Source organism: Artemia sp. Qi Xiang Cuo, chromosome 15 (genome assembly GCF_049724085.1).
Source record: "Artemia sp. Qi Xiang Cuo chromosome 15, ASM4972408v1, whole genome shotgun sequence".
Taxonomy (NCBI): domain Eukaryota; kingdom Metazoa; phylum Arthropoda; class Branchiopoda; order Anostraca; family Artemiidae; genus Artemia; species Artemia sp. Qi Xiang Cuo.
Genome location: NC_142808.1, coordinates 25,452,971 through 25,465,177, shown reverse-complemented (window position 1 = coordinate 25,465,177; position 12,207 = coordinate 25,452,971). Strand labels below are relative to the sequence as shown.

The window sequence follows — 12,207 nt, the reverse complement described above, 5'->3', positions numbered from 1 at the left end:
ACTTACCTTACAAAATCTGAGAAACGAGGTTCAACTCAGTTGGATACATTCAAACTTTCGCTACTAGATGGCAACTTAAACGGTAGATTATGGGAATCTTTTCATAGATGGCTCCCTAATTAAATGCAAATGACGAACCTGGGCTGTGACAAACCTGGGCCTATCTCCCCTACCTCCGAACTATACAAGTAAAAACAAACTTACTTTACCAATACTCTAGTCTGAAATAACAATATCTTTTGTCGGGTATCGTGTTGAGATTGCTCAAAGTTCAGTTGACCCTTTCTGTCAACCTGATAGGTTCAATTGACCTGCAGGGTGACTGATTAATTAAATAATCGCTCCATACGAATTGACTAGGAATATAATATCAAATACAATGCAAAATTAATTCAGGTCACAACGTTTAAAGAGACTAGTGGCGTGACTGATATTCGCTCATCCTTGTCCAACTGTCAAACTTCATTTTGTCAGTTTTATCTGACTGTTGGATATCTAATTTCAGATAACATAGGATTGAAGCAGAGAATTTAAGAAAAAAAATACTATGGGTGCTGGGAGGAGAAAAGCGAATTTTTCCCAAACTCGTGACCTATTTAGATCGTTTTTCCACACCAGAAAGTGCTAGTATGCCAGTTTTCAGAAAAAAATTATCCTTACATTTTTACAATATATGTATATATATATATATATATATATATATATATATATATATATATATATATATATATATATATATATATATATGCGAGTAAGCTTTTCCAGTCTTGTGCAAGCTATGATGGTAAAAGTTAGGTTAGGTTAAATTTGGTTATGAATATCAGAAGTGGTTTATAAATCTAAGCTAACCAAACTTAACCTGTCATCATCAAACCTTGCATTAAACTGAAAAAGCTGACTGGCAACCAGGGTTGCCTCACGGTCAGCTCCTAAAGTGCTAAAATTGTTCAAATTTGCGTGCTACACAGTGATTTTCAGTGCTACAGTAAATTAAATTTTGCACGTGTTGCGGCTTGCGCCATGACAGGCGCATCGTCTGTTTAACTGTACTTTGTTTAATTTTATGTCAATTTTTTAATCTTTTTATGTCTGGTTATTTCAAACTTAGCACCAATCTTTTGAAGCGAACACGCAAAAAGGCGGTTCTGGCTACATCAAACTTTGCGTAATCTTTCGAAACAAATACGGGATAAAGGGGGTCCTCGCTTTTTTTGGTGGTCGTCGGCATTTTCAAAATCTTCAATGTTTCGCAACGACAACAAGAAAAATTGTAGTTCGAAACTGCTACAAATTGCAGCACGAAAGTGCTACTTTTTGGTTATTCAATGTAGCGCGTGTGACAGTGCTGCACATGATTAAACAGTACTAAAATAGTACTTTCGTGCTGCAGGTGGCAACTCTGCTGGTAACGCTGACTAAATCCAAGGAAGAAAAAAGGTATTTCGGACATTCACCGATGAATGTTGACATTTACGAATATCGAACCTTCACGGTAATATACATGTGTATAATTATTGCTTGTTTAAAGATAAAAGATATGTACAGAGAAAGGAAGCCAATCTTTGCCGTTTTAGATCTAGATTCGTATGTCTAGTAAGATATCCTGCGTAGTAATTCGTAAACCCTTTAGTTTTATCTCGATGTTTATTTATTCCCATCTGTGCTTTCCCTTAATTTTTAATTTTGCATATATGACACCAAATATTGCTTTTAAATTGACATTTTCTTCTTCAGGACATATGACTACAAGCCTTCCCCTCCTCCGAAGGGTGCATCTGTTGGACCTCCGTCTAGTTATAAACCAGTACCACCACCCAAACCCAGAAATTATAATCGACCACCTCCTCTGAGTATTAGCAATGGTGACCCAAGCGCGACATACTGGAGTCACAGTTCACCCAGTACATCCAGTAATCCAAAATCTCCAGTTCCCCCTCGGAGCTACGATAACTACTATAATAGTTACAATAATTATCCAAAGTATGAAGAAGACAGTAATGGATTTGATTCTGGTCACGGGAGCAGTTTAGATAGACAAAGTTATGGAGGATTAAGTGTAAGACCTCCTAGTTCAAATAACAAGAATCAGTATTATTATAATGTTCCTCCAAGAGACAATCGCCCTATCGATTTGCAACATAGGGATCAACGAGGAAGTGCATTTGAGCTGTATAGGAAACCGTCATACGGCTCTACGTCTGCTGGACCTAGTGCAGAAAATGGAAGGTAAGCTTCTACTCAAATGGGATTTTTTGCTGCATGATTAATTATTATTATTACTATTTGCTTTGGGGCAAGCTTTCGGCTATAACTTGAGATGGTTATTTTCTTTTCAAAGATTTCCAACCATTAAAATTTGTCATCAAAAATCGTTGCGGTTTAAGTGTTACATCTCGGAGCCTGTGTTGCAGATTTAATGGAGATTGATTTTTAGTGAATCCCCAGGTGTTTCAGTCGGGGAGAAGGGGGGGGGGGAATAATTTTCCCCTCGAATATTTGGAAAAATATCGTTTTTGTATTATGAGTGAAAATACCTTTTTCTGGCATTTTGACTGAAAAAAAATCGAAATGACAACAACAAAACTCCCCCCCCTCCCCGCACTGTATTTACTGAATTGACGCCCCTGTGCCACTGCTTGTTTTATGATGCTGAATCCATAAAAGAGTCTTGCAAAAACTGGAGTTTTGTGCACCATATCTTACCATATTTTGTAACTCAAAATTTTTATTTGTTGGACGTAGAGTGTGGAAAGAAAAAGGTGTATCTCGTCTTACCCGAAAAAAAATATTGTTTTTTAAATGGTAAGAGAGAAAGATCTCCTTGTGTCGGGTTTTTATTGATTGATTAGATTTGCAAAAGTGGATTTTCTTCACAGGGGAGGAAAGAGAAGAGGCGGGGTAGTAATACAAAAAAAGTATGTTTCAGTTCCACTAGGTCGGAGACTACAAACACAGCTTTATGTGTTATTATATATGCACCGAATTTAAGTCAATTGGTTAGTACCCCCTGACATTTTTTCTTATTTATAAGAATGAAACCTTAAAACTAATAATTAACTAATAATAGAATGACATCATTCTGCTTTAAAACTGCCAAAACAAGAGATTTGTCTTTTTTTGTGGGCAAAAGGATAGGGCCTTTATAGGAAAAAATAGATGTTCTGTTCTGACCTAGTAAATATCTTGAAATATTGGACGGATTTAAAATGCTGTCTAATGCGGAGCTGCTGGAAAATCGTCAATATGTATTGCCTCATCCGTGCCATAAGGATGAATTGTACATTTTAGTGAAGAAAAGAAATATCACTTTGACATCACATTCATTAAGGTCATAATGAGGTCAAACAGTTACATCGTTCTTTTTGTCGTGATCGTAACGGTAAAGGTTGAATTAATTACAAAAAACATTTTGGAGAAGAAGCGAGATATCCAAAGTATGCAACATAGTATTGGGGCTGTGAAATTGCTATCCCCTTTTTGCTTTAGTCACTCGAAGGAGTATAGTCAGGCTTCATAAAGTTCGGATTACTTGAAAAGAAATGCCAGAAAAGAAGCGAGATATCAACAATTTACGTCATGGTACAGACGCTACGGAAATGCTTCAACCCAGGCATGTGTGAAAGAATTTATGCTTGGAAGGGGGAAGGAGGCAAAAGTGAAATTTATGCTTGGAAGGGGGAAGGAGGCAAAAGTGAAAAATATTTTAATTTGATAATCTGAATAAGAAGTGTCTAGAAGTTTGAGAAAATTTAAGGTTTCGGGGATGGGGGTCTAATGCCTATCCCCTCTGTATGTCACTGATTTAACCTTCTGGCTTTAGTTAATTGATGGAATAGAGGCAAACTACACCAATCAACTCAGCATGAAAATTTGACCCAAGGAACGTATACAATAACTTAATTTGCTATTTTCCATCATTTGTTCCTTTGTCGGTCGGGTTTTCGCACAGAAGCAGGATGGTGAACGCGGTCCACTGCTCTCGTTCATGTAATGCATCAATCTTGTATCTTTGGACCATAATTCTCAAAAAATAGGATATAACCAGCATTCTTAGAAATTTGAACGGGACTTAGATTCAAAACAGCATTCTCCTGTTATATTTTTTCTGAAATTGTTCTTTGCTGGATGGCAATGCTGTCGTTGATGTATTATGGTTTTTTTTTATCTAATTTATTGTTTGTATATTGTAGTGTGTTGTTTGATTTGTAAACTTTATATCTTCGGGTTCCAAAACAGCCCCTCTTTTTTTATTTAGCTAATTAACGTCAATATGGTCCTCTTCAAAGCATTTGGTCGTAAGAATCAACTTCTCTAATCTCAACATAAGAAATAATGGAATTCAATGGGCAAATTTAAAGTGGGTTTCAGCGTGCTAGAGTTTGTTACTCGAATAGCAAAATCACTCTTCCACGACTTTTTGGTGATAACAACGTCCCAGATCCCGAGGGTCAGTACTTTCTCCTTGGTCCAGTGTCCAGGGTTGCTTACATCCGTAATGTTCAGGAAAGTGGTACTAAAGAGATAATCAGCCCTTAAGCGCAGACACAGTTCGTTTTTCCTGCCTTCAGGAGCAAGCATCTATATCGCATTACTTGAGAAACTGCATTGTTCTGTGTTGTAATTTCATTTGAAATTTTTTCTGTGGGGTATTTGGTCATTAAAGGCTTATGTCTAAAATTCAGACGAAGGTTTTGATCCACAAAACCTAGAATCGGAACTAGGGAGAGGATTAACGGAAAGGTTCTTATTTCTTAATGGGGCTGAAGCCGAGAATTTTGCTGTGAAAATAATGCACCGAACATGACGAAGAAGTTTATATATACACCATTGACAGCTGGTGTCAACCATGATAAATTAAAATTAAAAAGCTTGGGCTATGTACGTTACGAAATTAAAAAGGTGTTATTTCTTTTTCAAGGTATTTCATTTTTTTAGGTAAAAAATATTGAGTCAATTTTTTAATGTTAAGTATAATATTTTACTTTCAACGATAAAACAGCATCACAAGCCTTTTTTATGCCTTGATGACTCGTGTTTTGATCAAGTTTCGGTTCGTCAAGACTTTCGTCAACACCTTTTATCGTAAGGTATATTGTCATAGTATTCATTTCTCATGGTAAGCATAGATGGGTTATGTATCTTTACATTAACGTCGTATATACTAAAACCCTTAAGCGTAAAGTGCTATATTTTGAATTTTTTTTTTCATTAATTCAGCATAGTAGGATTAAGTCAATATAAAAAAGAGTGTTTGATTTATAGCTTTGTATTTTGGACCCATTCTTTATCAACTTCAGCTCAATAAGCAAGCTTCTGGTGTCCAAAATTATGATTTTTGAACTACAAGACTGAAAGAAATGATAAAGCAGATTCCAAAAGCCACAAAACAGCCACTTGATGTCTCCAAAAGGCCAGGCTCTGTGCCAAAGAACATGATATATATATAAGCTTGACAGAAGGTTCTTACAATCTCGGTGACCCATCCTGGGATATTATTCGAAATAAATACCGCGATGAAAAATTCCCTGGCAAAAAAAAAATGATGGAAAATTCGTTGGCGAAAAAATGCCCAAAAAATATCTAGACCCCTTTGTTAAATCTGGGCTATATCAAAACGAGTGTAGTCATATGTCTTATTACTAATTGTAGGCTTTTCACTAACATAGCTTAATCATGCGAGTTCCTAAACCATTGCCATGAGGCGTATAAACGTATATCACTTAGAAAAACTAGTTATCAACAGAAAACTCTCTTTCTATAACTCCTAACATCCTCTTTTCTTCTGTTAGAACGTCTCCTTCTGATATTCGCTCCCCATCTCCTCAGTCAGTAATTGCAGTTGCAGAGGGGGTCTTCACCTCCACTGGAGGCTCGCTTGAATCTCGTGAAGCAGGAGTCTCACTTCATATTCCCCCAGGGGCTCTGCCCTCCGGTGTAAAGCAGCAGATTTTCTTTAAAGTGTGTAGGGATTCTGCACTTATGCCTCCTTTGGATGCGGAAAAAGGTATAACATGCATTTAACCTTTGTGACCTTGTTTCTGTTGCATGGCATGGGTCTGTTCAGTGTGCTTTGAGCTTATTCTAACCTCTGTCTATTTGTATTATCTATTTTAAAAGTTGTTGGCTACTTGTCAAGACGAATCAATCAGAGTATAGCCAAGAGTACATCTGGTTGAAATCCATTCGGTAAAAAAAAACAACTAAATAATCGCTATTTTATTGAAAAAAATCGTCTGGAATTTTGTTTTTATGATCCAAGGAAAACAATAAGAAATGTCAGGTTTTCTTCCTTAAAAGTTTTCTGTTTTTTTTTTGTTTTTTTTTTTCATATAAAGTTTAAAAACCTGAATAACTTTAAAGCAGTACTTGATGTAGTAGCCGTCTTGCTTTCGGGTGTGGTATGAACCAAGCAGTGATCTAACGCTTTCCCAGGCTCTCGAAGTAGTATGAACAAACTCTTATGTTGCATGTTTATAAATTGTTGTTCCTCTGTTTTCTAACGTCCCGTAGGAAGTTGGGAAAAAATTACCTCTGATGATGACAAATTTCAGGGACAATATTGAGAAGGATGTAACATAGTGCATTTGACTCTGCAGATATACGAGTATGAAGATTTTTGGGGTATAATTAACTACGGCCCCATCATTGTGTAGATTTCTTTGATTTTTTTTTTTCTTTTGAGAAAAAAAGTGGTTAATGTAATTAGAAAACTGGGACGGAAAAATAGTCAGTGAAACAACAGTAAAAAGTCAAGCATGACTTGTAACTATTTAAGTTCATAATCATAGCAATATCGTGCATCAAATTGAAGACAAACTCCAAATAATGAACTTCTATAACTCCCAAGATGATAAATTTATTTCTAAAGCAGGCTCAAAAATTAAAGTCATAGAAGTGTTGAAGACAAAAAAAATTAAATTAAATAAAAAAAGTGTATTGTCTTCCCAGATAAAGTAGGATAATTTGAAAACGTAGTCCTCGCAACTGAATTTAGCAATCGAATCCGTGAGCATTGCGTCTTAGGCGTTGCGCGAAGTGTCCTATGCTTGGCGACCGCTTTGAGTAGGCAACCCCTCCACTCAAACAGCTTAGTAATTTCAAGACATTTGACATCATATAAGCTTATAAAGGAAAAGAGGTAATGTTTCGACTTACCCGACTTTTGCCATTCATACAAAACTACAGCGGAAATACGAAATAACCTATAATTGTACAACTTAGAAAATGTTAGAACTTTGATGGGATAGACACCTGACTAAAAATTTTGCGTTCTTTTTGTTTATTCTGATAATTTTTTATACATTTAGATGAAATTATTTCTTAGACTTGTTAATGTCTGCTGAGTAACGCTTGTTGTTTTCTTCAATAATATTGCACTTTTTAAATTTGTCTCTAAAGATTAGAATCATTTTAATGATTCTAATTAGTACTTATAAGTTAATGGAGGACCCAAAATCATGTTTTCGCTTATAATTTTATGTTTTATGAATACGGACATTTTAATTCTGACAGTAATTTCCCCTATTTAGAAATATGTGGTCAGGTTCTAGTACTATAGCCTTTTGTGTTTTGTGTTTGTTTGTTTTTTTCTAGTCTTTTTGTTAACTTCAGTATTAATCCATGCTCGGTTAGACGCACAAACAGCTGCTGAACTTAGTTACGAGATGGTTAAATGATTTAGATCTGCTGTGTTTTTGTTGAGTTTACGCTGAAACACTATGATTTCTTTCTTTTTCTCTTATTTTTCAAATATAGAGAAATACATTGTGCCGGTCATAAATAATTGCCCACTCCCCCTGTATTTTTAAATCCACTGTTGGTTCTGCTATTTATTAGTTACAAAAGTTATTCCAATTGTAGAAGGGGTGTGATGATATTGTGTAAACTTGTTTAAGTAAATGCTCACTTTTCCAGTTGCTTCAATAACTTCAAAAGTCTATACTATTTACCGGGTTCAGGAGTTCCCAAACTCTGTTACTTTTGGAAAGTTATCCTTTTACGTTTTTAGTTGTTCATTTCGCTATGTATTTGCTTTTAGTGCGTGACTGTCTTTTTTTTTTTTTTTTTTTTCGTTTTTTTTTTTTTTTTTTTTGTTGTATCTTCCTCGTGAGAATTTACCCTTGCTGTTGATTATAAATATAATTTAATATATATAAGTTGAATATATAATTTATATAATTATATATAAGTTGTATAATATATTTATAATATATAATATATTTATAATATATAATATATTTATATAATATATAATTATATATAATTATATATATAAGTTTATATAATTATAATAATTATATATATTTATATAAGTTGAATATATAATTTATGGCAAGGGAATTGAGTCCCACCTTACTCTCAGAAAGAATAAAAAAGGCGTTCTGTTGCCATATTTCACTTCTATTTTGTCTTTTTTTATAATTAAAGCTGTCTGGAGAAAAGAAAGAGGGTAAAATTAAAAAAAAAAATACTGAAAACCAGCATTTTCATAAATTATTAAATATTTATAATATGTATGAATTGTGATAAAATTTGTCTTTTCCAAAATTTTTCTATCATTTTCGGAAATATCTAAGTCTGTATCACATTTTTCTCCCTTTTTTGCTGAAGTGTATTGCCACCAGATTTAAGCTGGTTTGAATAATTGAAAATTAACCGGTGAGCCAAAATTCAGTTTCAAGAATTATAAATACAGAAATGTAGAATGAAAACAAGTTAAACAGTTGAGAAAAGGGGATTGATAATCAAATGACATATTTGTACATTCTACAGGCAATGAGACTTGCCTGATTCTCATAACTTTCAATCAGTTTTCTTCTTGCATTTCAGGTGAACAACTTTTGAGTCCTTTAGTAATGTGTGGTCCTCATGGTCTGCGGTTCCTAAAACCTGTTGAATTGCATCTCCCACATCGACCCGTAGGCTCATCAAATCGATGGAGTGTTGCTTTAAAAAGCGGTGCCACTGAAGAAATAGACCAAGAGAACAAATGGAGGCACCTTTCTTTGCCGCCAGACCTGAAATCGACAGGAGAAGGAAACGTGGTTGTTCTTGTTGATCACTTTTAGTAATATAATAATAATTCACTATTCCTGTAATTTTTATACATTCATTTTTCTCGTTTCGGTATATTATAGCATATATGTCATAACCAAAGGCCTTAGGTTTGGAAGAAAAATTTCGTCCCTCCTTTTCTTAAGTGGCCCTTCAGGCTATTGAACTTCGAAAACCACAGGATTGGCAGAAGAAAAAATAAAAACTATTGCTATAATTTTTTCTTGGCATAAAAAGGGCTATTAAAGACCTGGGCTAGGGACCTACGCTTTTTTTGGAAGTCTACTTATGCTCACTTTTTTTCACTGCTGTTTACACAGTTGTGCTAATGTCTAAAATAAATTTATTCATTGGCTTCATTTTGAATGTACTCCAATATCTCGGTGTTTGAAGATTAATTCACACATTGACTTGATTTTTGATATATTCATTGGCTCAATCAGTAAATTGCAAAATTTGAAAAAAAATGATTTCTTGAAACTAATTTTTCAGCAGTTCTGTGAGTTTGCTTTCTTTCGTCTGAAACAAACTGTATAAGAATGTCAAGACTGAAAACTCTGGGAAAGCAATCAGTAGAAGTAAAATGAGGCTTTACGGCCTGCGGATACCCTGTATTTGACATGTTCCACCTATTCTTATTTTATAACCAATTAGCAGGTGATTATCAAAACTTGAAAAGACTATCAGAAATAAGTGGGAAATAATAATAAAGTGAGTGAGAGAATTTTAATAGTAGAATAATTTGAAAAAGGAATCTGTTTTCTTTATTGATGCAATAGCAAACTTCCATTACAATGAAGTTGTATCCTAACATGATTGTCCAGAATTAAGGTTGAAATGATTAAAACCAATAACATATTTCCAAAGCTCTATTGTTAAATAAAGAGAACAAAAATTAAAATGCGATATCGCTGAAAGTGACGCGACAAAATTAATGTCGTTTTCGGACAAGGGGTAGTCGATTTGTGCTTAAGAAATGAAAATTATAATATCAAACCGCAGCCTATAAAATCATGATGCTTATATCTTTAGCTGTTGTCGCCTTTTTTGAGAAATTTATTTTCAGAATTTAAGGCCTTTCCATGTGATAATGTTGATACCATGGCTATTATAGTAGATACTCTAGATCCAATACTTTTGCAGGATTGACCTTGCCAATTTGAATTTAGTCTCTTGACTTCAGGCATTTTTCTTTCCGTTTTTTTTTTTTTTTTTTTTTTTTTAGCGTAATATTTCTATCCTTTGTGTTCATGGGAAAATAGGTCTTGCCTTGTTTTATTGGGAAAATAAGGTCATAAATCACCTAAGGAGAAGATACTGTGTTGAGAAAATAGATTTACTTTGCTGTTTATGTACGTATGATATCTTACCACCGGACTATTTTAGGACTAAGAATAATTGTCTGTAAATTTCTATATAAGTGTAACCTGTATAGCCTGCCATTGTTTGTTACATATCAGTGTAAATTATGTTTTTTGCCATTCCTCGTATGGTCGATCTCTATCGTTTTTAAAGATCTACACCTGTTAATAAGCTATGTAAATTATGTGTATTATTTTTTGTTAGCTCTAATCATTATAGTTGAATAACTGGTACTGCAGAACAACAAAATGCATTGAAGTTCCGTTAAACAATTGTACCAGAGTCCTTCGAGACCTACTCATGATTTACCAGCACAAGTAAATTTTGGCTTAATAAAGGCGGAGTTACCAGGTGGGGGGCTGGGAAAAAATTGATGAGAATGGGTTATTAATACGTTTTGTGCCTACGTGAAGACTCAACAATACTTTTTAGATGTTGTTAGTTTAGATTATTAATTGTGATACTTCTGCTTCGAATAAGAAAAAGTCCAAATAAATACACAATAGCTAAGTAACTAAAACTTTTTTTTGCGAGAGAACAAAGCAACTATAGACTATTTTCTTTTCAATTAGGCTTAGGGTAAGGCACAAGCACCGAGAAATTTTCTGGGGGAGGTCTATGAACCTGAACCGTCTTGAGCGCTCGTCACAGGTCTATTGCATGTCCCGGCGACCCCAATCTAAATCATTTAAGTTAAATTTGGGGCATTGACGCCAAACTTGGTAGCAACACAGCTAATAAAATAAAAATATATTCGTCTACATAATGTTTATATAACTTTATAGTTTAATGAATCAGCAAATAGGAGTCATTAGAAGCCTACACATATTTTAGAATTTATATTTTCTATTCTGTGAGATTTGTTATATATGTTTATTATGCAAATAATTGTTTGTATATAAAGACTTTATGACAGTCCTGTTTTATTTTCGTATAAAATAGTGATTAGTACATGTGAATTATTATACTCATTTTGTGTATTTTATTGATGTTTCTTGGTCTTATTAAATTTTGTTGTTGACAATCAATAACCAATATGATAGCGATGTAGAGGAAACATAGTTCCTACGAAACTTAAATGTCAGTAGATTTCCTAGTGGTTGCGGACGACGGTATACTTCTGAGTGATAAACACCTCTGTGATTATTACTGGTTTTCTTCGCTTTAAGTATCTGGCATGATGGAGTTCTCTAAAAGACTGTTTTCTATTTGAAATTATAGTTGGTTTAATTAGGAAAGAAACTGAGGGTACTCTTGAGAGGATTGTGGTAGACTAGTTATCCCTCTCCCCCTGCCATTATAGACCAAAAATACACTAAAAAGACATTTTTCCTTAACCAACATTTTGTTTTCCCGAATCTCCGCCTCCCCACCTTAGGAAAATTTTGGAAGGCTTGATTCCTTAAAAACATTATATACCACACTATTCATATAGATTTATACATCCGAAATGTTTGGCAAGAATTCGGGACAGTGAGGTTTTGTTGATATATTTAATAGAAACGAATAGAAATTATCTATCAGGAATCATTGTCTGGTTCAAAAGCATCGCAAACTTTTTTGTGGGACGTGGGGGGGGACGGTCCGAGGGTGTGCCAAACGCTCTCTGTCCCTGATGAGATTTGAGGCTTACGGCCGTATGTTCTTGGGCCAAGAGGGGCTAAATGTAAAAAAAAACGTTTGGTGCACCCCCCCCCCTCCCCCAAAAAAATGGAACCCATAGAAGGCCAAAAAACTTTCCTAAAAAATTATATATTTCTCTATATAAAAAGGAAATACAGAAAGGAAAAA

At 34.4% G+C, this 12,207-nt stretch overlaps 1 protein-coding gene across 4 annotated transcripts in view; it reads left to right on the top strand.

Annotated features, from left to right (window-relative positions):
• Positions 1-11,441, top strand: part of pyd (zonula occludens-like protein polychaetoid) — a 253,318-nt gene extending 241,877 nt beyond the window's left edge. For 3 of the 4 annotated variants that reach the window (XM_089101630.1, XM_089101631.1, XM_089101633.1), the window contains 3 exons: positions 1,735-2,226; positions 5,790-6,004; positions 8,830-11,441. In XM_089101630.1, the coding sequence (XP_088957756.1) occupies positions 1,735-2,226; positions 5,790-6,004; positions 8,830-9,068 (946 nt within the window). In that variant the 3' untranslated portion in view covers positions 9,069-11,441. The remainder of the gene's footprint in view (positions 1-1,734; positions 2,227-5,789; positions 6,005-8,829) is intronic. The other variant, XM_089101632.1, reaches the window with a different exon arrangement.
• Positions 11,442-12,207: the final 766 nt, after the last annotated feature.